The sequence below is a fragment of the Thamnophis sirtalis genome, unplaced genomic scaffold, assembly GCF_051295495.1.
Source record: "Thamnophis sirtalis isolate CommonGarterSnake01/CBP01778 unplaced genomic scaffold, rThaSir2_p1.2 scaffold_10, whole genome shotgun sequence".
Lineage (NCBI taxonomy): Eukaryota > Metazoa > Chordata > Lepidosauria > Squamata > Natricidae > Thamnophis > Thamnophis sirtalis.
This window is the reverse complement of record NW_028261390.1, coordinates 25,407,703-25,432,537: the sequence shown is the minus strand read 5'-3', so window position 1 is coordinate 25,432,537 and position 24,835 is coordinate 25,407,703. Positions and strand designations below refer to the sequence as shown.

General features: G+C 39.9%; 1 protein-coding gene across 3 annotated transcripts in view; it reads left to right on the top strand.

Moving 5' to 3' along the window:
• The window catches only part of ARFIP1 (ARF interacting protein 1), a 45,795-nt gene that overhangs the window by 12,948 nt on the left and 8,012 nt on the right, over positions 1-24,835 (top strand). For 2 of the 3 annotated variants that reach the window (XM_087724300.1, XM_014076457.2), the window contains 7 exons: positions 3,785-3,886; positions 7,953-8,061; positions 8,403-8,498; positions 12,577-12,689; positions 19,082-19,303; positions 20,154-20,311; positions 20,865-21,039. In XM_087724300.1, the coding sequence (XP_087580426.1) occupies positions 3,794-3,886; positions 7,953-8,061; positions 8,403-8,498; positions 12,577-12,689; positions 19,082-19,303; positions 20,154-20,311; positions 20,865-21,039 (966 nt within the window). In that variant the 5' untranslated portion in view covers positions 3,785-3,793. The remainder of the gene's footprint in view (positions 1-3,784; positions 3,887-7,952; positions 8,062-8,402; positions 8,499-12,576; positions 12,690-19,081; positions 19,304-20,153; positions 20,312-20,864; positions 21,040-24,835) is intronic. The other variant, XM_014076458.2, reaches the window with a different exon arrangement.

Genomic DNA, 24,835 nt, shown 5'->3' with positions numbered 1-24,835 from the left:
TGCCAACCTGGAATCAATCTGTGTTGCCATTTTCTGTCCAGACAGTGGTTTCCTGACCTATGTATAAGTTTTTTTATAAGGACAGGGATGTTGTCGGATTCCCATTTTCATAAGGACAGCCCATAGCTTGATGTCAACATAATATAACGCCATTCTGTAATCAATTTAGCACATGTTTATCTTTTTTGTTGTTGTTCTTTGGCTTCTCAATTATCTAGTGTGAATCTACAATAATGTCTTTTGTTCCTTGCCCTTTTCTAAAACCATCTTGAACATCCAATATTTGCCTTTCCATATATGGGTTTAGTTTGCATTTGAAGATACTATTATTTTGATACCATGTGAAATTAAGAATAGTGTATGATAGTTTGCACAATCTGTTAAATCTTTCTTTGACATTGATACATATGCGTCAATCTTTTAATTGGATTGGTCAGACTGTCAATCTCCAGATTTGTTACCATAGTTTGGTTGGAACATTGACTTATTCATGTTCTGTAACCTTTACTAATTTTTGTTGTGAGCTGCCCAGAGTTGTGCTCTGAGATGGGTTGATGATCATACAAATCTAATAAATAAATAATGACCAGACATTAATTTAACTTCATCTTCTGGAACCAGAGCTTCTTGTAAATAGGGAATATCTTTTAAAGTAGAGCTTCTGAACTTTTTACCATCATATCTCTCTTTAGTATACACTGTCCCTAGAAATCTCAACACCAAAATGAGCACAAATGAACAACAAAATCAATATAATTTGGGAAACAAACGAACTTTGGGAAAAGTGGATTTATAATAATGGACTAAAAGGTTCTTCACACTTCCCCTGGACTCCGTCAGCATCTCACAGTTTTGAAAACTTTGTTCTAAGGAATCTTGAAAGTTAATAAATTTACTGTACAAAATTTCAGTGTACTTCTTCCATCTTCATTTCATCTTACTTGAATCCCTTACAGTCTATTGTCTATTGATCTTCAGAATACCAATTTGAAGTTAAAAGGTCTTTCTAAGTTCAGAAATCTTTTGGAAATGTTCCCTGTTTCTATATTTAGTATCTTTACTTGTCTCTTGTAACAGCTCTCTGAAACGCTTTGTATAATTCCTCCTTGTGATCTTTATCTTTCTTGGCTTTGGTTTCTCTTCTTGGCCATTTTCCTAATTTGTTCTGATATTCAATTTGCTCTCTAATATTTCTTAGTCTTTTGCAATCTCTTTTCATAGTCATCCTTAACAGCCTTGATTTCATTCTATAGTTTCTCTGATTCTCTAATAATGAATTTCAGGCCTGGTGTGGGCTTTCAAAATGCTGTATATTGGTAACTAATCAATTTTGTCCTGCTTTTATTTGACTTGGAAGTTGCAAATGATTACTTCATGATGTGTTGTTCCACAATCAGTCCCTGGCCATGTTTTTACTGTTAAAACAATATTTCTATCTTCTTCTACCACTAATTTTGTCATTTTTCTTTCTTATGTGTGTTTGGGTATGTGTGTAGGAGGGTGGGTTTTCATTTTGATTACTTGAATACTATAATTCAGGGGTCTCCAATCTTGGCAACTTTAAGACTTGTGGGCTTCAACTCACAGAATTCCTCAGCCAGCAAAGCAAAGCTACCCCTGCTATAATGAAGAAGTAATTTAATTGGTTTCATTTCCGTTTTCTACATCATACAACCCATCTACAGTTTCCTCCCTATTATTTCAAATTTTGGTATTCCAGTCTCCAACTACAAAGATCACTTCTTGCTTGTATGGTCTGTTGACCATTAAACTTATCAACCTCCACTTTTCCATCAGTGGCACATACAAAAGAGTTGTCCACACAATCTATTTGATATTGTTTGGTCATTGACCAAAGTGTTTCCAAGTAATGCCTTACTATATTCCACCTAACTATGAAAACGATGCTGTTTCATCTTTATTTTTCATGTTCTGAATAGTGAACTATGAACTTCTGAATGAAGGTGTTTAATTCCATTCTGATGTCATTATATAATTGATTCTTTTCATCTGAACTATATTGTCCAGTGGTATCAGATTAATAATAAGCCATTCTTACCCCTAAAAGTCCTAAGTTCTTCCTCAGTAGCATATTAAGCAATGGAGAGGCCAGTGATCTGGTATTATATTGTCAGTTACTTTAACTCATCTATTCATGTAATTTTGTTAATAAAATACAGGATCACTTTCTCCCGTTAATGCTGCCTGGTATAGGTGCTGCCTGCTTTAGTTGGGTGCCTAGTATCACCTTCATGCCTTGGGTGAGCCTACGAGGAGTATATACTTTTGGTTTATATTGTGAGTATTTTTTACTCATCCCAACAACCACCCATCACAGTGAGGTTAACATTTGTTGTAAACATTACTTGTTTAGACTGGGACACTAAGCCCTCCTAATGTTTCTAATGTACATCTTTTATCAGTACTAGTCAGAGTAGCTAAGGGTAAGGGATGCTGCTAGTTGTGGTTCATCCTAAGCGTTCCAAGACTCACATGGATACAAGAAAACTATAATAATTGTCTTTTAATTCTCTGTAAGTTTGAAGGGAGAAATTGAGCAATACAGTTTCATGTGCCATTGAGACTGTCTATTTTGCATGATCAGATATGCTTATAGCACATTAATAATTTAATTAACATATGACAATAATACTTATTACTTAATAAATATTGAGTTATTAATACTTATGGTGTGATTCACTTACATTCTTTCAGCATCATTTATTCATAACTACTGTGCTAGATTGTAATTTTATATTGTGATTATATGTCATTCTACATATGTCATATGCTAGGGGGTAACTTTAGACTATAAATTTCATAAATAAATAAATATACTGTTGTGGTGGGAAACCCCGACAATGGATGCATAGTTGCTTATTTAGATTCCAGCAATATAGTAACAGAGAGCCAATTTGGTGTAGTGGTTAAGGCAGGGGTGTCAAGCTCAAAGCCCGCAGGCTGGATCTGGCCTGCAGGATGCTTAGCTCTGGCCCGTGGGGTCAGCCTGAAAACAGCAAATGACCGGCCCACGGTGCCTCTACCAGCGAAAACAGGTTCCCAATCTCCATTTTTGGCTGGGACAGCTTCCTGCAACCCTCTGCCAGTGAAAATGGAGGTTGGGGGGCAGCCACAGGTGGCCCTGACATGAATGACATCATACTGGCCACACCCACCACAGCTCCCCAAAGTTAAACACAACCCTGATGCGACCGTCAATGAAATCAAGTTTGAGTTAAGGGAACTAGAAACCAAGAGACTGTGAGTTCAATTCTGCCTTAGCCCTGAAGCCAGCTTGATGACCTTGGGCCAGACATTCATTCTCAGCCCCAGGAAGAATTGAATTGAATTGAATTTATTGCACTTATATGCTGCCCTTTTCCCCGAAGGGGACTCAGGGCGGCTCACAATCCAAGTCAGGGAAGGGGATACAGATAAGGGATAAAAAAGACAAACAAAACAATACACAATTTAAAAGCACACAACAACCATACCATTTGAGGGGGGGGGGCAAAAGCAATGGCAAAGTACCTCTGAACAAGCCTGCCAAAAAAATTAGTAAGGACTAGTTCAAGCAGTCACCCAGAGTCAACACAGACTTGAAGGTAAAAAACAAAGCTTAGTAACAGCATATCTCATAATATACACATATGATATAATATACACCTTGGATATAGCAAGATTTCCTCCATTTACTGCCCTGCCCGGAAAAAAATACTGAATGTCCAAAAACTGAATATTGATTATGTTTGAGGAAAGCTAATGCTCTTTTTTCATATTGTAGGCGTGCTCAATGGCTCAGGAATCCCCCAAAACTTCAGCAGCAGAGATTTCTGTGACAAGCAATGGAGAATTGGAAGACATACATGAGCTCGACTATAACAGGGTATGAATCTATAAATATCCCCTGAATTGCTTGACAATAATGCAGGTTTACTAATGATTAAGCAATCCAAGAAATTGACAACTTGTGTCAGGGTATTTGGGTATTTTATGTCTAGAGCGATACATAAAACAGAACAAACTAAGCAATCATTCGTATCTGTTTTGTTTTTAAAATGTAGAGGGTTTAAAAAGGGAGCTCAATCTAGCAGCATGAGTGAAATTTAAAATAGAATTGATGATGAAAAAATTGAAGTGAAAAATGCTAGACAGACTATTTTAGAGATTTGCATTCATGATGTGTAAAAGAGTGGAACAGAAATGAATGCTGTAAAAGTCCAAGAAAAGAAAATGATAAAAATTAATGTCCTGGGAAAATGTTGAAAAATGTAATGTATCAAGATAGATATAATTGGTGCATTATTAAAATATGAATATGGTTTTTATGGGATGTTTATGGGCTGTGCAAGTTATTGAACATGCACGTGAAGATTGTGGCTGTGCCTTATTATTGTAAAAATGTTGTTTCCTATGCAAAATGAAACGCAGCAAATGTAGGTAACAAAACAACAAAAAGATTAGTTTGTTAAGTCTTTACACATTTAGTAAAAGCAAGTTACAATTTTAAATTCTGCATCTCTGATGAGCAGTAAGATTTATACAGAGAGTGTGGCCCAGGATGAAAAGTTCTCTAGAAGAAGTCAGAAATTATCTTATACCTCACTGTTATGTACAAACCAGATCACTAGTAATTAATGTTACCTCAGAGGCAAAGTGATGCAGCAGATGTCCTTCTAATAAATATTGGTGTTAAAAAAGAGGTAAAAAGACAGACATAAATGAAAAATTAAGATGAAGCGCAGCTTCAGTAATAAGTACCAATTTTGAATATTCTGTACTTTGAAATAGCCATCTCATTAGTTTAAAATGGAATAAATATAAGCCTGGCAAGTGTTCTATGCCAACCAGACTTTGAAAAAAAATTGGTGAAACTATATCTGTCTGTCTGTTCTTATTTTTGGAGGCAGTCAAATGAACAATGAAGGCAGACTTCTGGCATACTTTCAGGCCTATTATGGTCATTAACATTGAGGCTTTGAAACTAAAGCTGACAGCTTTTCCATAAAGACTGAATCTTGTAAATGATCAAAGCTTTATTCTTGCTTATTGTTCATTGCTGTAAAACTTTGGCACTTTGTAAGAAATAAGAAAATATTTTGCAGTTGCCAGAACATGGGCGTGGAAAGGGTTGAGAGAGAATCTGTGATATTTATGGAAATCCCCAGAAAGCACAGCACACTAACTTATAAAGATCCAGGGAAGTCAAGGGATACATTCTTATGCTCAAACTTGAAAAGAATTACTGTATTTTTTGGAGTATAAGATGCACCAGAGTATAAGACACACCATGATTTTGAAGAGGCAATTTTTTTAAAAAAGTTTTTGCACTCTGCAAACCTCCCATTTTTCACAAAAACAGGCCCATTTTTGTCAAGAAAAGAGCATTTGTCAAGAAAAGAGCATGCTCCTGGGGGCTGGGTGGGGGAATTGAGCAAAATCCGCCCGTTTTTTACTCATTTCTGCCCTCCCCAGCCCCCAGGCGCTCTCTGAAAACTTCCTTCAAGCTATGCACGGCCATTTTGGTGAAGGGGCGGGGCTTTGGGAGGCAAAAAATGCTGTATTTAGTGTATATAAGATGCACCCAGATTTTCAGTCTCTTTTTTGAGGGAAAAGGATGCCTCTTATACTCCGAAAAATACGGTATTTAAAAAGAACTAATACCAGCCACGCACCAGTATCAATGGTGAAGATATGTGCTAGAGACACCTTAATTCGACTTCAATTAAAAATAAAAAGCTTCTTTGTTCAGTTGGGGTAGGGGAAGTAATCACCCTTCATATCTGAAAAACAGCGAGCTCTAGGGAAATTCTTTTGGTACAATGCAAGTCAAAATAGTATTTTAGTCAACTGAACCAGAAAGTAACATAACTGAAAAAAAGAGAAAATGATTCATTAATAAATTACTGTCAGGATTTATTTTAAAGACATCTTTTAAGTGTGCTATAATGCTTAATGGCAAAGGCTGGTTTCAATGCTATCTTTACAATATTCCAGTTTCTGTAAATTTTGTGGATTTCTCTATAGTTTAACCCTATTGTAAACATTGTTAATATGCATATTTCTGTTCCATCTAAATAATGGTAATGTATTGACTACGGAATTAATTACACTTACATATATCATTTGGCCATAACTATTTAGGTTTTTAGACAAATTCCAAGAGATTTCTGCACATATCACACACTGGTAACTTATTACGTATGACTGAATGAAGCCTGCCCATCAAGGTTGCATGTTGTAATGATCATAAAAGTTGGTCATGGGACCTTCAAGGGGCCCCAACCATCAATTTTGAATTCAGATCATAAGTTCCCTGCTTTGACTTGGTTGTATGTCGAGGATTATCTGTGCATAGATCTTGTTTTGCTTGTTTCTGTCTTCATCCTCCAGTGGAATGCTATAATATGGCAGGATTTCAGTTATTTATCCAAGCAAATACAGTAGATTATCAAAGTCTGATTTTGCAGATGTGCTGCAAATTAAAATGTCATATTCTGCTGACCTGTCAATTACAAATGGTCATCCATCATTCAGTTAAATATTGTTTTAGTTTGATGACTGGCTTAAATATTATAGAACAGACAAGTGTATAGTTCATTGTATTCATTGTATACACTGGAAGCTTTTAAGAAGATGTTGGATAACCATTGCTTGAAGTGGAGTAGGGCCGAGGTGGCGCAGTGGTTAGGGTGCAGTACTGCAGGCCACTTCAGCTGACTGTTATCTGCAGTTCAGCGGTTCTAATCTCACCGGCTCAAGGTTGACTCAGCCTTCCATCCTTCCGGGGTGGGTGAAATGAGGACCCGGATTGTTGTTGGGGGCAATATGCTGACTGTAAACCGCTTAGAGAGGGCTGAAAGCCCTATGAAGCAGTATATAAGTGTAACTGCTATTGCTATTGCTATTGTTTCCTGCTTAGGCAGGGGGTTGAACTAGAAGACCTCCAAGGTCCCTTCCAACTCTGTTATTCTATTGTAAAATAGTAGACTGTACAGTCAGGCATCTACTCAGTAAGGTTTTGTTGACACCAGTTAAACCAGGGGTAGTCAACATTTTTATACCTACCGTCCACTTTTGTATCTCTGTTAGTAGTAAAATTTTCTAGCCGCCCACTGGTTCCACAGTAATGGTGATTTATAAAGTAAGGAAGTCAATTAAATTTTAAAAAGGAAAGTGCTTCAATATAGGACAAAACCCGTACCGCCCAGCATGAAAGCTGGAACGCCCACTAGTGGACGGTAGGAACCAGGTTGACTACCACTGAGTTAAACAATCACACAAGCACCCAGGCACTTCCAATGCATAATTCACTATAGAAAAAAGTAGATTCAGAAGCTATTTTGTTGATGGAGAAATTTCAAAAACAGAAGCAAGAGTGCAGATTATATGCAAGGACAGCTGGTTTGTTGCTCAAATACTTATTTTCAGAATAGCTGAAAGAAAAGGACTGTTAAAATTGACTCTCATTATATTTTAAATTATCTAAGATTTTTGTATCTGCAATCTACATAGATATGCACTGATTTTTGATACCAAGCCATAATTTAGTGGCTTAACTTTTCTATCTAAGCAACCCCAGTTGTTTAATTAAACTATTAGACAATAGAAGTTTTATCCATAAATGTATTTGTGATTGATCTCAGCTCTTCAAACAGTTAATCCTGTATTAGAAAACTCTTCCTTGCAGAAGACTTACATAGTATCAGTCTTGAAAAATGCCTTCCAGTTTGGAATAAATTGGTCCAGGTTACACAAGGGGACTCTTAAACCTGGAAACAGCTGTAATTGAGCATTGTGTTGTCATTAAAATAGAACATCATGACACCATAAAATAGATTTCAAACTGTAGAACACATTTCTTCAAGATGACTTAGACTGCTATTATGCCTAAGTGTTCCCTTATTTGGGATTTTTACATGGATATTCCCTTTTATTCAAACATTTCTAAGGAGCTGAAGCGTTCTTTGCCAGCTGGACTTGGCTTGTCCGAAACACAGATCACGTCTCATGGCTTTGACAGTACCCAGGAAGGGGCTATTGCAGTTGGACCTTTTCAAGGTAACAGAATTCACTGTGTACTATTATTAAATGTAAAAGGCTAGAATAAGGAGTATTCTGTAGCCTTCAATTTAATACAGTGATTTCAGCATTAAAATGTACATGCCACCAGCAATTGGTAACAAACTGTGGTTGAGAATCTAATGAGTAGCCACAAAATAGCTCTCTATGTGATTTAGTCACCATATGAAGAATGTAATAGATTGCCTTTTGTTTAAAGTAGTCCTAAATTCAAAGTCTAATTCACTTCAAGATTTGCTTCAGTTTCACCAATATTTTGTGCATTAAAAATAGATTGATTAAATGAAGATGGATGTTGATGGCATATGTCCCATTTCCAGGTCCCTCATCATTACCCATGTCTCCTGTTATATCGCCTAGCAGTGCTGCAGCCTGCAGACTGGCTGGACAAGGGAATGATTTAGTTATTCCCAAAGGTATTCAGAGGTCTAAGCAATTAATGGCTTTACTGATTCAATACTAACTCCCATCTTTGGCAATACTTCCTTGACTTGTGATTAACTGCAATGGCTAAGTACAATGCTCCCTTTTATGCTGCTTTGGCTTGCCAAATGATTATCTTTTCTTTTCTGCATACTATCTTCCTTCAGCATTTTGTGTTAAATTTTATCACCATCATACTAAATAATGATTATGTTGAATAATCCATTGTAATGGAAATACTTTACAAATGTATATCAACACACATCTGAAAATTTGTGCTGGTGTTTGTACCTTTTTAAAAATTAAATAACGGAATGATTCTTGATTTTATGAAAATTACACTACCACTGTTGAAATGTATCATAAGAGCTATAAAAATAGATTCAAAAAGTTACTAAAGCTACTGGTATCTTTTAAAAATAATAAAATAGTGAAGTTTGAAAAGGGTAGGAAAATGAAAAAGAATTTACTGGGGGTATGCAGGACATTTAAAACTCAAATTCATGCAATCGTGTTAAGTGGTCATTTGGTCATTTGAATAGAAGTTGACTAGCTTGGGAGTATTTCAAGCTCAAAAACAATGAGTATTTGCAGAAATGATAGCTAGTTTTGCATTCAGAGCAACTTATTCCAATTCAAACTGGTTGTTTGGTGTTCGAAATGATTTGTATTTCTCTAATATTATTTTGGTGCTGAAAAGTTTATAATAGAGATTCCAAGAAAGCTTTTCTGGATGTGCCCAAATGTCAACCACCAAAATATTCTGTATTGTAAGCACAGACTTGACTTTATTTGATTCATCACATTTGGAAAATAATCTTCTAAGTTTTAAATAAACCTTTGAAATGGCAAAGCAGTGGTATAGTATAATCACATTGGTAGGTGTCAAGTTAAAACTAACCAGGATGTGAGTTAGGTTATTTCTGTACATATATCAGTCTAAACAAACAAAAGGCTTGCAAACTGCTACCAAGGTAACTTTGCTTCCTATGCCTGCTGGATTTAACATTCTCCAAATGTCCCTGAGTTAGAATCCTCCAGATGTTCTTGGCTTGTGTTTCTTAAAAGACCTAGCAGCTAGCCATTATAGTAAATAGTCAATACTGATTGGAATTATAATCCAAAATATCAAGGTATTATCAATTTGGGAAATGCTGCTTTAGATGGAATTCAGACACTCCCAAAAATAGATTATTAATTACGCCAACAGAGAAACCATCTATGGCAATCTGGATTATCAATGTTTTTTGTGTCTGTCATCATACCTAAACGTTTTTCAAAGCAGCCAGTCTTTCTAATAAAATGAAAAAAGAGAAGCCACTAGATTCCCTTTAGATATTGATGATATTTTAGTCACCGGTTTTATGTGGATATTAAACAATACTGACAGGGGGCGTGATGACTCCGCAGTTCAAAACCCAAGCACCTCACAATGGGGTTAGCTCCTATTACTTGCTCCAGCTCCCGCCAACATGGCAGTTGAGAAGCACACAATGCAAGTAGATGGGGAGGTAATCTTTCTGTGCACCTTGGTGTATAGCCCACATGACCACAAAAAGTGTCTTCAGACAACACTGGTTCCCTCAGCTAAGAAATGGAGATGAGCACTGATCCCTAGAATCGGACATGATTGGACAGGAGAAACCTTTACTTTTACCCTTTAAAAATGTTGAGGATTAAAATACACTATTTTGGAATCTACAATATACTGCCAAAAATAGAGCCATAATACCTTAATATTATATTGGAATTAGTCATTCAAATTGGAGCAAAGATACTGTTTTATAATATCAAAATCTCATTTCATATTTGAAGATTTTTCTTAAATTTGTAATACCAAATTCTAAAATGAAGAAAACTTCCTCTACCTAAAGTTTGCTATCTTTATTTGTAGTAATATTCCAAACTTTACTTTACTTGTTCCATTGACATCTATGTATAGCTGAATTACATTGCTATAATTTAATTTTGAGGATGATGGAAAACAAATTAAAAGATATTAAGCCATAAAGAAGTATGAATCTGGTTTGAAAAACTCAATTATTCTGATATGTAATTGTGCTTCTAATGTTTTCTAATAGAATAAATCATAGGCATTTTCCCTTTCATAACAATGTATTTGTAGCAGTCACTGGAGTCACTTTGGAACAGAAATGTCTCCAGCTTCTTGTGCTTTGAATGACTGATTTTCAATTTACACTTGAAATAGATGAGCTTTAAAAAGAGGCCTTCCTTTTTTATCATTTAAGTGGTAAATTTTACTTAGAAAAATGTCAGAAGAGATAGCATCTGAGGAAGGAGTTGTTTATCTATCATCCCCCCCCCCCGCCTAAAAATTAATCCTTGGCATCAGTGGAACACTTGAGTGGATAAATGCACACAAACACTTAAGTGGGTAAATATGTACATATGTGTGTGTTGGGAGGGAATAGGATTGCTGTATCCACTTGTAGGTTGGCTTTTGCTTCCTTGACAAAGGTGGGCACACCTGCCATGCAACTCTCAGGATGAAAAAGGTTTCCTATCTATCTGTGTATGTCCTATACATCTTAACAGAACATAAAAACACTAATGCGGAATAATTGAATCACCCACAAAAGTATGATAAGCAAATTTGGAAATCTGATTTAAAGTAAAATCCAGGTTTCTGTCATGCATTCCAGAATGTTATATTTTGGTAACATTGCAACATTGGAAATGGTATATTTCCATTAATCATTTCTTCATATGTTGTTGGATTTATACATTATACTCAATATTGTTTTAACCATACAGAGGCATAAATCATAATTGATGCATCACTGATCCCGCTGGGTTGAACAGTTCCACAGATAGTCTAGACCAGGGGTGTCAAACTGACGGCCCATGGGCTGGATGTGTCACACGCAGGCCACGCCCAACCCAGTCCATGAAGGAAAAAAATTGTGAAACATCACATGACAGCAATGTGATGCTGCGAGTTTGACACCCGTGATCTAGACCCAGACCCTACAAGGAAATTGCCAAAACCTTGAATTGCACCCAGAAGAAGAAACTCTGTAGCCTGCAGAGCAGCAGTGTGACATGGGCCTGTCTGAGAATCCCAAGAAACAACTTTCCATGCTGCTGCATTCTGCACCAGTTGTTGCTTCCCAATACTCTTCAAGGGTAGCCCTATGTAGAGCATAGTAATCCATGTCTTAGATGATTAGGGCTTGAGTGACTGAGCGCAGGAAGTCCCAATCCAGGAATGGATGCAACTGGCGCACAACAGGAAATTGCACCAAGACTCTTCTGACCATGACTGCCACTTGCTCTTTGAACAGGGGTTGAGAGTCCAGGATTATCCCCAAGTAGGACACTGGGTTTTTTCGGGGTAGTGCAACCCCATCCAGAACTAAAGATGTTAAAGAGACCCAGAACTTGGAGCTCCATGCTCTCAAAGTTGTTCGGTCTTGCCAGGGTTTAGTTAAAGCTTGTTGACCTCCATCAAGGACCCCACAGCTTCCAGGCATTGTGAGAAGGCAGCACCAACAGCAATTGGTCACTAAGGGTGGAGATGTAAAGTTGAGTATTAGCTGCATATTGATGATACCTTAACCCTTGATAGCGAATAATCTCATCCAGTAGCTTCCTGGGGATGTTAAAAAGGAGTGGGGAGAGTACTGAGCCCTGCAGAATGCCACAAAGGAGTGGCCATGCGCTGAATCTCTCAGTCCTTATCACAAAACATAGCTTTTGATTCATGGTTGCTTTACATCTCTGGAAAGGAGTGGCCTGATAGTAAAACACGAGCATGTGATGAAAATAGAAGGGATGATGTGCCTTTCTGTACATTTCTGGAAGAATTATTTATATTTAATATTTAATTGTCCCTTCATGGAAACAAAACATGAGAATCCTGCAGAATATTTTGCAGTTGCTTAATTCTAATTTACTGCTAGCTGTGATTTAAATGCAAGTAATGCTATTTTTCAGACTTTACCATAATCAAATTATTGTGCGATGCTGAAAATAAAGTCTTATCTTTCTTTAAAACATTTAAAGAGCTCTAAATAAGCTTTGACTCACTTACCTGTGATTTCCAAATAGGCAATCCAAGAATGCAGCAGAAAAGTGGACCCGTTGTTCTAGCAGAGGAAGTAAAGAATCCAGCTATGGAAAAACTGGAGCTTGTAAGAAAATGGAGTTTAAATACATACAAGGTTTGTATTAGTTCCGTTGCAGGAGCTAAGTGATTCGGGTATTTCACCTGCATGAAATTTTGCATTTTCCAACTTGAAGGCTGATATGCAGTTAAAATAATAATCTTCTTCTTCTACAGTAATTTAATGGGAAGAAACTTCTTGCAGTAGTGGTATTTAGCAAGGAAAGCAATTTGTTTCCTATAGTTTATTTTTCTAAGGTTATTTTTAAGCCTGTGTCACTTTCCTTGGATTCAAATGAGACATTCAGATATTACAAAACACTATGTTACTGAGCAGTCCTAAATAAGTGGGTTAAAGCGAGACATGGGGTCATTCTAAATATTTACCTAACAATTCCTGAATAGCTGAAAGTTGTCTCATTGCTCATACTTGCTTGTGGCTGCCCTTTCATGGTACCTGGATGTTGCAGGAGCCTAGATGGGGGACTTCAGCTGAACCCTAATAAGATAAAAGTGGTTATGGATAAGTGAAGTCTTGGGATCTGGAAGTTTATCATTAGTTCTGGATGGGATGGTACTACCACAAACAGACCCTGTGCGCAACTTGGGGGGTTCTTCTAGACTCACGACTCCTGCCTGAAGAACAGGTGGCAATCATGGCTAAGAGACCCTTTGCACAACTTCATTGGTGCACCAAGTACTACCTTTTCTTGATCACCCTTTAAGAATATTTGGAACCTATAATTGGTCCAGAATGCAGCAGTGCACAGAGTTTTGGAGGCCCATACTGTAACATATGTAACACCACTGTTTTCCAGAGGAATTTTGCAGGATTAGCCAGGATTGGGTATTGTGATGTCCAATTGGCCTCGAGACAGAGTTAATTTGAAGCCATGCCTCTGTGCTCCTTGCTTCTGGTTCCCAGTTTCAACTCTGTCTGGCCGAAGAAAGATAGGTTGCTTTTGGTTCCTGATTCTTCCAAAAACAATCCAGTGCCATCCTGAAAATTCCTTCTCCCTGCTTTCTTCTCCTTGCCTCCATCTGATACCTGGAAACTTCCCCTTGAACATGTGGCTTGTTCCCGGCCGCCGGTAAGGGATTTAATAGTTGCTTCTTGGGACTTTAGAGGCATGACGCCATTATGGTGGCCATTTTGGGGCCTCAATTCCTGCAGGCCACATGGGCTGGGACAGGCTACTATGAAGCCTTGTTTTCATCCCTGCCTTCCTGGGTGGCCATCATTTCTACAGCAGCGGCAAGGCCCTGCAGGCCCAGGTCAACGCCAGGAGGCCCAGATCCCTGCGGCTTGCAAAAGGGGCAGGAAAGGTTTACCAGAGGCTGATTTCATCGCATGGAGGCCGTGAGTGATTGGGGGAAGCTGTTTTTTGGTCGCTGCTGTTTTCTGGTGGGCTGAGCCTGGTGGAGCCCTGACCTGTTGCCATGGCAGATGCAGAGGAGATGCCAGATTCCCCCCCATTGTCCCCTGAGGAGGGGACCTCCAGTGGGGCCCGAGTGAGGCCCACAGCCTCTGTGAGGCTGCGAAAAAGTGCAGCAGCTGGAAAATCCTCCAAGGCCTTGCAGAAGGATAAGGAAAGGGGGCACATGGCTCTGGAAAAGCAGGTGTCCAGGGCTGAACAGAGGGGTAGGCCTAGTTCTCCCTTGAGGTTTAGATCGCCCATTAGATCCAAATCTAGGTCTCCTCACAAGGGGGGTTCCCCAGTGTATCTCAGGGACATTTCACCTTTCTCCCCCCAACCCACTCTCCATGGTGGAACAGGGCCCCTATCTAAGGGATCCTTTTCAGTGCAGGGGAGGGTAGTCCCATCAGGCCATCATTTGCTCCACAGTCTGAAGGCTGTGCACAGGAGGAGGAGGATTCCTTTGTTAGAGACATGGAGCAGCTTCCAGCAAGCATTCAGAAGTTTATCTTTTCTGCAATTTCACATGGAATTTCTGCTGGGTTACAGAAGGGGTCTGTGCGACCCGCAATGGTGGTAAAGGTCCGGGGGGGGTGCCACTGTTCAGGCCAGGCCGAGGCCTTCCCCCTTGGAAGTGCGCCGGACTGTTTCTCCTTTTCTGGCTAGCAAGGGTTCCATGGTGGGGGATCCGGTTCAGAGAGAGGTAAATATGTCTGATGATGAGGATCCCTCAAAACCCGAGGCACCAGCATTCTCTGGTCTGTTTTCTCCAGATTTGTTCAAGTCACTGTTGTGTGTTGTGCAAGGCCAGGGCCACAGTGCAACTGGGTGAGATGGAGGGCGCCAAGTCGGGTGCCAAGGAGGGTGGTCTGGAGAAAAAGCCGGAGGATCGAGTTTACTCAGAGCCTCCTTCAGCGAAGGAAGACATCCCTGCTCCTAAGTTGTTCCTAAAGGTAGTTAAAAAGCAGTGGGAAAAGCCAGGAACATTTCCCAACTCCAGCAGCAGGAGGTTCTTTAACATGGAACCTAGTTTCTCTGAGGCGTTGCAGGTGCCCACAGTGGACCCTCCAGTGGTGGCATTGGTGTCCATGTCAATGGTGGTGTCTGGTGATGTGGCTGATTACTTGAAGGCCGAGGACAAGAAGGCGGAGCTGACTCTTCATAAAACATTCCAGTCTTCCGCATGGGCATCAAGGCAGCTGCCTCTGCATCGTTCTTCAGCTGCATGGCTACAACAGATGCAGGAAAGTATTCCGCCTGAGGAGGTGGGTACTCATCAAGAGCTCAACAAGCTGGTTGCTGTTGCTCAATTCTCTGCGGACGCCACTCTGCGTGCCATGAAGTATGCCTCATGGACAATGGCAGCCTCGGTGACCTCCTGACGTCTCCTGTGGCTGAGGGGGTGGCAAGTGGAGAACAAGGCAAAGTGGCACCTGGCATCATCGCCTCATTCTGGGGGATCCCTTTTCGGTACCCCGTTGGACCCAATCCTCATTGAGGACAAGAATAAAAAAAGAAGGTCATGCCTACGCTTGCAAAGAAGTCGGAGCGAAAATCTGCGCCTTACTTTCGGAAGCAGTCCTATTGTCAGTCAGATCAGGAGGCTCAGCACAGCAGGTATTTTCCGAGATCAGATAGGCAGTCGGATAGGCACTACACCAGGGATAGGCCTAGGTCCCAACCCCAGGGGAAGAGTCCCTTTTGGGGGGGAGGTGGCTGTCCCTACCGCCGGGGCAGGTAGGTCAATAGCGACCCCACCCATAGGGGGGCAGACTGCTTCTGTTTGCCGACGCCTGGGCTGAGATTACCACTGACACCTGGGTTCTGAATACCATCTGATTTGGCCTAGAGTTTCTCTCCATTCTGCCAAACCACTTTCGGACATTTTCGGTCACCAAGAGGAAAGATAAACACTGTCTCATGAGGCAGGCGATCCAACACCACCTAGAGATTAGGGTGGTGGAACCGGTTCCACCAGACCAAGTGGGGTCAGGTTTCTATTCCAACCTCTTTGTCATTCCGAAGAGTTCAGGGGGATGGAGGGCGATTCTGGATCTTGAACTGCTAAATTTTCATTTAGTCTATAGAAGATTCAAGATGGCATTGCTTAAATCCATCTTGGCGGGGGTCAGGTGCAATGACTTCATGGCCTCCATTGACCTGACGGAGGCTTACCTCCACATCCCCATCTTCCCTGGCCATCGTAAGTATCTCAGGTTCTACTATTTAGGTAGCCACTACCAGTATAGGGCCCTATCGTTTGGCTTGGCGTCGGCACTTCGGACCTTCACTAAGGTCCTAGCCACAATGGCAGCTTACCTCCATGAGTGCTCTGTCAGGGTTCAATGCTAAATCGATGACATTTTAGTCCAAGCAGCATCGTTTGAGTGGGCGAGGGAGGATCTTTTATTGGTGGTATCCACACTACAGCAGTTAGGTTTTTCGGTTAATCTAGATAAGAGTTCCCTCATTCCCGCCACCAGGATTCCTCACCTGGGGTCCATCATAGACTTTAAGCTGGGGAAGGTGTTCCTGTCCCATGACCGTAAAGTTAGTTTGTTAGCCTTAGTTAGACAGGTTAGAAGTCAATGTTTTGTTTCTATAGTAGTGATCTCCAGCTTTCTGGGGGAATTCATTTCTTGCAAAGACGTGGTGCTTTGGGCTCATCTATACACGAGGCCGCTCCAGTGGCATCTCCTGCCGCATCAGAGGTCAAACTCCAGCAGTTCCGAGGAAAAGGTTCCAGTGACACCACAGGTGCAGCTGTCATTGGGGTAGTGGCTCTCCCCAGCGCTACACGAGGGCTGCAAGTTCAGGGAGCTGGAGCGCCTCATCCTGACAACTGACGCCAGCTTGTAAGGATGGGGAGCTCTCTTGGAGTCCTGGATGGCGCAGGGGCGTTGGACCCGGTTGGACCTCCAACACAATATAAATTGGCTGGAACTGCGAGTGATACACTTGGCATTGCGGCTCTTCAAAGACCATGTTCGGGATCAATACGTCTTGGTGCTGACCGACAACGTGGCAGCGAAGGCCCACATCAACCGACAGGGTGGCACACACTCCAGGGCTCTTCGAACTGAGGCGATGGCACTCGGTGTCTGGGCGGAGAGGCATCTTCGATCGCTCAGGGTGGAGCACATCACAGGAGTGAACAACCATCAAGCCGACTGGCTCAATCAGGCCAAAGTCGACCACGGGGAGTGGAGCCTTTCTCCGAAACTGCTCCAAGCCATCTCCACAATTGAGGCTTCACACAAGGGTTCCACCACTAGGATTTATGATTCCACCTGGCGAGTCTTTGCAGAGTGGTGCCGGGTCTCAGGAGCGAATTCTCACGAGGCTTCGGTACTGCACGTCTTGGAGTTCCTCCAAGATGGATTGGATAGGGGGCTTTTACATGGCACCTCAGGAGACAGGTGGCGTCCCTCCCCACGATTATTCGGGGAGAGGGGCTCCTTCCACTTTTCCAGGTCCCATTAATTAAGAGGTTTTTAAAGGGTGCAGGGAATCTCCGTCCCCCGGTAGTCCACAGGTTTCCAACATGGAGCCTCACTACGGTTCTCCAAGCAATGACAGGAGCACCTTTCGAACCTCTGAGGACGGTTGACCTGAAGTTCGTAATCCTTAAAGTAGTGTTCCTTGTGGCGGTCACCTCAGCACGTCGCATCTCCGAACTGGGGGTGTTGTCCTCCAGGTCGGATCTTTGTAAATTTCACAATAATCTGGTCGTCCTGCGACTGGATCCGACTTTTGTTCCCAAGGTTAACTCCCTTTTCCACAGGTCGCAGGAGGTGGTATTACTGGATTTTGTCTGGGCTCATCTCATGATAGGGAGCGCCTTTGGTACCGGCTGGATGTCATGCGTGCTTTGCGCACGGAGGGCCTTGAGAAGTCTGAGGCGCTCTTCGTTTCTTTTTATCCGTCTTCCCTGGGGAAGAGGGTGTCCTCCTCGGCTATAGGGAGGTGGATCAAACTGGTCATCGCATTGGCCTATGAGGTTCAGCACCTTCCAGTGCCATCACAGCACACTCCACCAGGGGTGCGGCTACCTCGGCGGCCTAGGCCACACAGGCGCCTATCGTGGAGATTTGCAGGGCGGCTACGTGGGCATCCCCGTCTCCCTTTTTCAGGCACTGCAGGTTAGACGTGTTTGCATTGGCTGATGCAGTATTTGGTCGTAGGGTGTTACAACAGGTGGTAGCGCATGAGCGGCCTAGGACCAATAATGCCCCCCCTGAGGGACGTTAACTTGGATATGTCCCAATCCTGGCTAATCCTGCAAAATTCCTCCAAAATGACAGTTGGTCTTACCTGAACTGTTGTTTTAGGAGGTTTTGCAGGATTAGCCAGGTTCCCGCCCTAGAGTTGGTCCCGGGGTTGGGGTGTGTTCCCTTACGACTTGTTTTCAGATGTTTTGCAGTGATCTTGACTCGTTGAAACTAGGAACCAAAAGCAATTACTGGGAAATTAATTAATTAATTAACTGTAATGCCCTCCTATTCCCAAATTGAGAGCCGATTTGAAAACAAGATTCAATAGTTCTTCCCGGTGCATGACCAGTAATAGAGTGATTGAATGGTGCTTTATATCCTATAGAAGTAGGTAATTCTTTTAGCCAGTGCTTAGAACTACATATTTTGCTGTCAAATACAATTGCCAGCTAGATACGTTGAGTTTGAAATTGGGTATAGCATATACTTCCCGTATTTTAAATGTTCATATTTATGGCCTGCAACATATTATTTTAGTGACTTGGGAATTGTATGTGCATTCATTACTATAAGATTTTATAAGTAATTTCAGTTTATTTTCAGCATAGCTTTTTTTTCTTATATTAGATGATCTTACTCTTTAAAATAGTTAAACTTTAAGAAGGTATGTAGAGAATTTTTTAAAAAGCAAGTGCAATATTTTAGAACAATTTATAATAACTCTGTAACATGAATGATATTAATTTAAATAATTCACATAAACTGTATGGGTGAGAAACTGAAAAACTTAATTTAAGCTTCTGTCTCAAATTTTACAGTGTACTCGTCAAATAATCTCAGAGAAGCTGGGCCGGGGATCACGAACCGTAGATCTTGAGTTAGAAGCTCAAATTGAAATATTGAGGGATAACAAAAAGAAGTATGAGAATGTCTTGAAACTGGCGCAAACTCTATCAACTCAACTTTCCCAGATGGTGCATACTCAAAGACAGCTTGGAGAGGCCTTTGCAGACTTAAGTTTGAAATCATTAGAACTCCATGTAAGATTTCATTTGTATTAATTATCTTCATCCTCTGCTGAAATGCCTATATTTATGTTTAATCCAACTGGTAAAAAGACATTGGGTCCATTAACTGGCAAGGTAAAGGTTCCCCTCGCACATATGTACTAGCTGTTCCCAACTCTAGGGGATAGTGCTCATCTCCATTTCAAAGCTGAAGAGCCAGCACTGTCCGAAGACGTCTCTGTGGTCATGTGGCCAGCATGAGTAAACGCCAAAGGCACACCGAACACTGTTACCTTCCCACCAAAGGTGGTCCCTATTTTTCTACTTGCATTTTTACATGCTTTTGAACTGCTAGGTTGGCACAAGCTGGGACAAGTAACGGGAGCTGTTACGTGGCGCTAGGGATTCGAACCACTGAACTGCCGACCTTCTGATTGACAAGTTCAGCGTCTTAGCCACTGAGCCACCACATCCCTATAACTGGTAGCTTAATGGAAAAAAATCCAATAATTCCTGCCTTCCACATTGCGTACCAATATGAATTAATACTGCTAATTAATTCGCACAAAGTGTTCTAGGATTGGAGATGGTTATTTTGAGACATTGACTTCACTGTTTTGTAAAAGTATTCTGTATTTCATTAATTTTATACCCAGAAAAAAAGCAATCCATCCATGCTCTATTGAAATCAAGAAGCATGTGCTATGCTCCTGGGAGTACCAAGAGGATTAAAATATCTTGATCAGGTTGCTTTCATATTGAGGCTTAAAATATCTTGATCAGGTTGCTTTCATATTGAGGATTAAAATATCGTGATTACTGTTATAATGCCGGTACAATTTAATAAAGAAGAATTAAGTGTTCCTAAATTATATATTAACAGGAGGAATTTGGATACAATGCAGATACACAGAAGCTACTTGCTAAAAATGGTGAAACTCTGCTTGGCGCAATTAATTTTTTTATAGCTAGTGTGAACACTTTGGTAAATAAAACTATTGAGGATACTCTACTGACGGTGAAGCAGTATGAAACTGCCAGGTAATGGCTTATATATTAGTATTTATCTTAATTTAAGTAGTTATTTATTGAACATTGAATCTACTTCTTAATACAGTGTAGTGTTGGATCAGAGACGTATTCTAAAGCAGTCCTGTTAAAATCAATAAAAATTTTGTAATTTGTGAACAATACAGGTATGGCTGATTTTTGAAGTTTCCATTTTATTCATTTGTTGGATGCTTCAATCACTAAGTGTTTGTAGGGACCTTACGCAACAGGATCAAAGCATAAAATAAAATAAAAATAATAAAACATTGAACAGGAGTGTACATTGCAATAGAGAATAGTTTTTGGTCACTACAAAGTTTTATAACTGTGGTACAAAATTAAGTTTGTTTTTTACTAGACTTATGTTCTCCCCAACAAAAACTCAAAATAAGATACATAACTTTCAATTGTTTTTCCTAATAATCATTTAGAACTTGAGTTTACCCAGTTCTAGTCCAGCACCATAACCACTGTTCTATGTTAGCGCTCTAATTAAATTTTGCAGTTCATGAATATTTGTGCATGTTAATTCTTTTATTCTCAGGATTGAATATGATGCTTATCGTACAGATCTAGAAGAACTGAATCTTGGCCCCCGTGATGCTAATACTTTGCCAAAGATAGAGCAATCACAACAACTATTCCAAATACATAAAGAGAAATATGACAAAATGCGCAATGATGTATCAATTAAATTGAAATTTTTAGAGGAAAATAAGGTAAGGAACTCTTAAATTTCTGTCAGAAATCAGTTAATTTTCACTGTTTAAATATGAATAATATAGGAAATTCAACCTTAGCCCTTGAGTTCACTTGGTCTATTTCTGCTTCAAATAAGTTCAACCTGCTGTGTATAAATATTACTAAGTAGCTGATTGATTGATTGACTGATTGATTAATTACCTGCCATCAAGCCATGTTATACTCCTAAAGACTACAAGACTGTTCCATTTCTGTGATATGCTACCAATCAGTCATGCAATTCTTCAGATATTAATGTGAATTATTTTTGTCTTCCCAATAAATGTGCACAAGCAACGGACAAATAATTTCAAGAATCCTTGGGAATTATTAACACTATTATTTGAGCCTAATGTGTATTTTCAGAGTTTAAGTTTTATTAAGTGCAAATTTCATCTCCATATTTCCAGGTATCTGTAATTCTTCATAGTGGGCATGAAAGAAATGAAAACAGGTAGTTCTTGACCTACGACTAGTCAATAAGTGACTATTCCAAATTATGAACAAATGGTGTGTTTTTTTTACCAGTCTTCACAGTTCCCGCCACCTCAGCATCGGTCACATGATTGTGATCTGGCAATCCATTTCTACTTTCGACTAGTTGCTAGGCACCATGCAATCACAAGATTGCTATTTGCAGTCTTTTCTGCCAACTATCCCAGAAAGTCAATAGGGAAGTTGGGAAGGAACGTAAGTCTCTCCTCCCACATAACCTCCCCCAGCCCCGTTGCCCTAGGTTACAACACCTCATGTACTCCGTGCATGTCCCAACCCATGCAGCCACTCTCATGCACCCTCCCTGACCCATCTTGAATTGCCCATGTGCACTCTTCTGACCTACACGATACCTCTCATATACCACTCACATCTTTGCACCCCTTCCCCATGTCATCCCTCTTTTTTACCCTCAACCCCTCATTCTCTCCCTACTTATCTCTCTGTGCTCTTGGGACTTGCAACCTCCTGCCAGTTTTCCCAGTGATTTTGTTGTGGGAAGCCAGCAAGAGGTTGCCTTGCCTAATGATCATAGGATTCAGTTAACGCTGCCCTCCAAGACTGCAGGGAATTGCTATCACTAAAAGATATGAGCATGCTTTATGACCGCATTCCTTAGAGATGAAAATCCAGGTCCCAATTGCCATCGTCAATCAAGGACAACCTGTATTCTCAAATGTCAAATTCCCACATTTGGTAGAAATAGTTTTCTAGTGAAGCAAGGAGTGCCAGTTTAAAAGTTTTGGTATGTGCTTATAACTAAGTGTAGTCCTGTGAGGTTTGGGCAAAATCCCAAAAGGTCTGATATCATAAGAGTTTTTAGTGCCAAAGTTTATTTATTTCTATACAGAAGTCTTCAGTGAATTGATGGCCTTAAGACATGTAGAACTACAATTTACACTGTTACTTAAGATCGCTGATGTGGAACTCATTTCTACATATTTCTCTGATGAATAAAGCAGACACCAAAGGGGGGGGGGAATTCTATCCTAATTTTCTCTACGATATGCTTGATTTTAATTAGTTTCAGAAGGAGCAATTGTTTTTGTAAATCCCTATTTTTAGTCTAAAATAATTATAGATTCCTCTTTTGATATCTAAGGTTGATGATTCCCACGTTAAAGGAAATTATAGGTTTTATTAGAACTTATAATTGTAACTGAAAGGAAGTTCCTAACTGCTAAACGATAGTGGATTATTTTACTGTTCAGTGGATCGTAAAACTTTTCATTCAAGTAAATTTCTTTGATTTAATGGAACTTGTAGAATGATCAGCTCTTCCCAACCCCAAAGGAACAACGTGTTTTTTGCAGTCTCATCAAGGTGAATTATAGCTACAGGTACTCTGTACATAAATGAAAAATATTTCAATTAATTTTGTTCCATAGTTTTGAATAATCAGTTGATAGATTTGTGGACTTTTTTGCATATTGTTAAATGAAGTAATCAATTTGTTCTTGGTTCTACTTATGATTTTTTCCCCCTCAAAATCAAGATTTAAAAACTCAAAATGTCTATGGAAATAGGGAGAGCCTGTTTTTCTTACCTTATGCTTGCCTCAAGAGATTTTCTTCCTTCAAACAAGCAAAAAAGTCACGTATGTCCTGTTTTGCCTACAAATCTACAGGAAATGTTATTTATGTGTTAAGCTTTGGTGATGCAGAAAAGGAAGTCTATCTAAATTCACACCTTTCTCAAATGTCTTGCTTTGACTTATAGTAAGTGCTCATTAGCAGCCAATGTGTATATTATACTTTACTACCAGAACCTTGATTGACCTGTTGAAGGAATTTTATCAGTATTTTCTTCACAATCAAAAAGGAGCTTGTCAAGGCTACGTAAATAGAGGGATAGAATCAAGATCACGTGAAGTGTTAATATCACTTTATAATGCCTTGGTAAGGCCAGACTTGGAATACTGCATTCAGTTTTGGTCTCCACGATGTAGAAAAGTTGTGGGGACTCTAGAAAGAGTGCAGAGAAGAGCAACAAAGATGATTAGGGGACTGGCAGCTAAAACATATAAAGAATGGTTGCAGTGAACTGGATATGTCTAGTTTAACGAAAAGAAGGACTAGGGGACACATGATAGCAGTGTTCCAATATCTCGGGGGTTGACACAAAGAAGAGGGAGTCAAACTGTTCTCCAAGGTACCTGAGGGTAGAACAAGAATCAATGGGTGGAAATTGATCAAGGAGAGAAGCAACTTAGAACTGAGGAGAAATTTCCTGACAGAACAATTAATCAGTGCAACAGCTTGCCTCCAGAGGTTGTGAATGCCCCAACACTGGAAGTCTTTTAAGAAGATGTTGAATAGCCATTTGTCTGAAACAGTATAGGGTTTCCTGCCTAGGCAGGGGGTTGGACTAGAAGACCTCCAAGGTCCCTTCCAACTCTGCTATTGTATTGTAACTGCATTGTGTTGGTCATCTCAATGAAACTCATAACTAGGTTACTATTAACTGGGTAAGGCTAGATGCAATATATATTTATGTTTTCTCCCTTATACTTATTTTTCCCAATCCTTAATATTAAGTCTTGTTCTGAAGGGGGTCATTAGTGCCAACCCAACTGGTTTATACTGTAGACATAAAAAGTGAAGGCAAGGGGATTCATAAGAGTTATTTCCATGCCCAGATTTGTATTTTATTTCATTTCATTATTATGTTATCTTATATTAATTATCCTATGGTATGGGTAAATTCTTGACAACTATTAACATAAATTAATGAAGAATGTTTTAGAATAGTCTACCTTCTAGTAGGTAACCTAGTATATTCATCAACTCTAGAAAATTGAAAAAAAAACCTCAACAATTCAATGCCAAATTTGAGAGTGTTGATTATATATCTTGGGCTATATGTGTACCAAATTTCATTTTCCTTGGTTCAAGTTTCTTACACAGGTTTTTGAGAGCACTTTGGGATAAATTATATAATTATATAAATTGTACAATTTAATAAATAATTATATAATGTAGATTATATAAATATCCATATTGATGGGCATCACAAACCACTTAGACAAGTTCACAACAGATCCAATCCAGCTTAGCCATAATAGCAAACATTTTAATACCCACTGTGTTTCAAGGATAAGGCCTTTACACAGGCCTTTATTCAAAATGTCTTCCATACTTTCTCCTTCCTGCCCTATATGACAAACTACGCGGCCCTCCCTATTGGGCAAGTTAAGCTGTTTCTATTTGTTTCCGCAGCTGTCAGATTTGCTCCGAAGCTATTGTCTGCTATCAGAAATACAAAATGTGCACATATTAC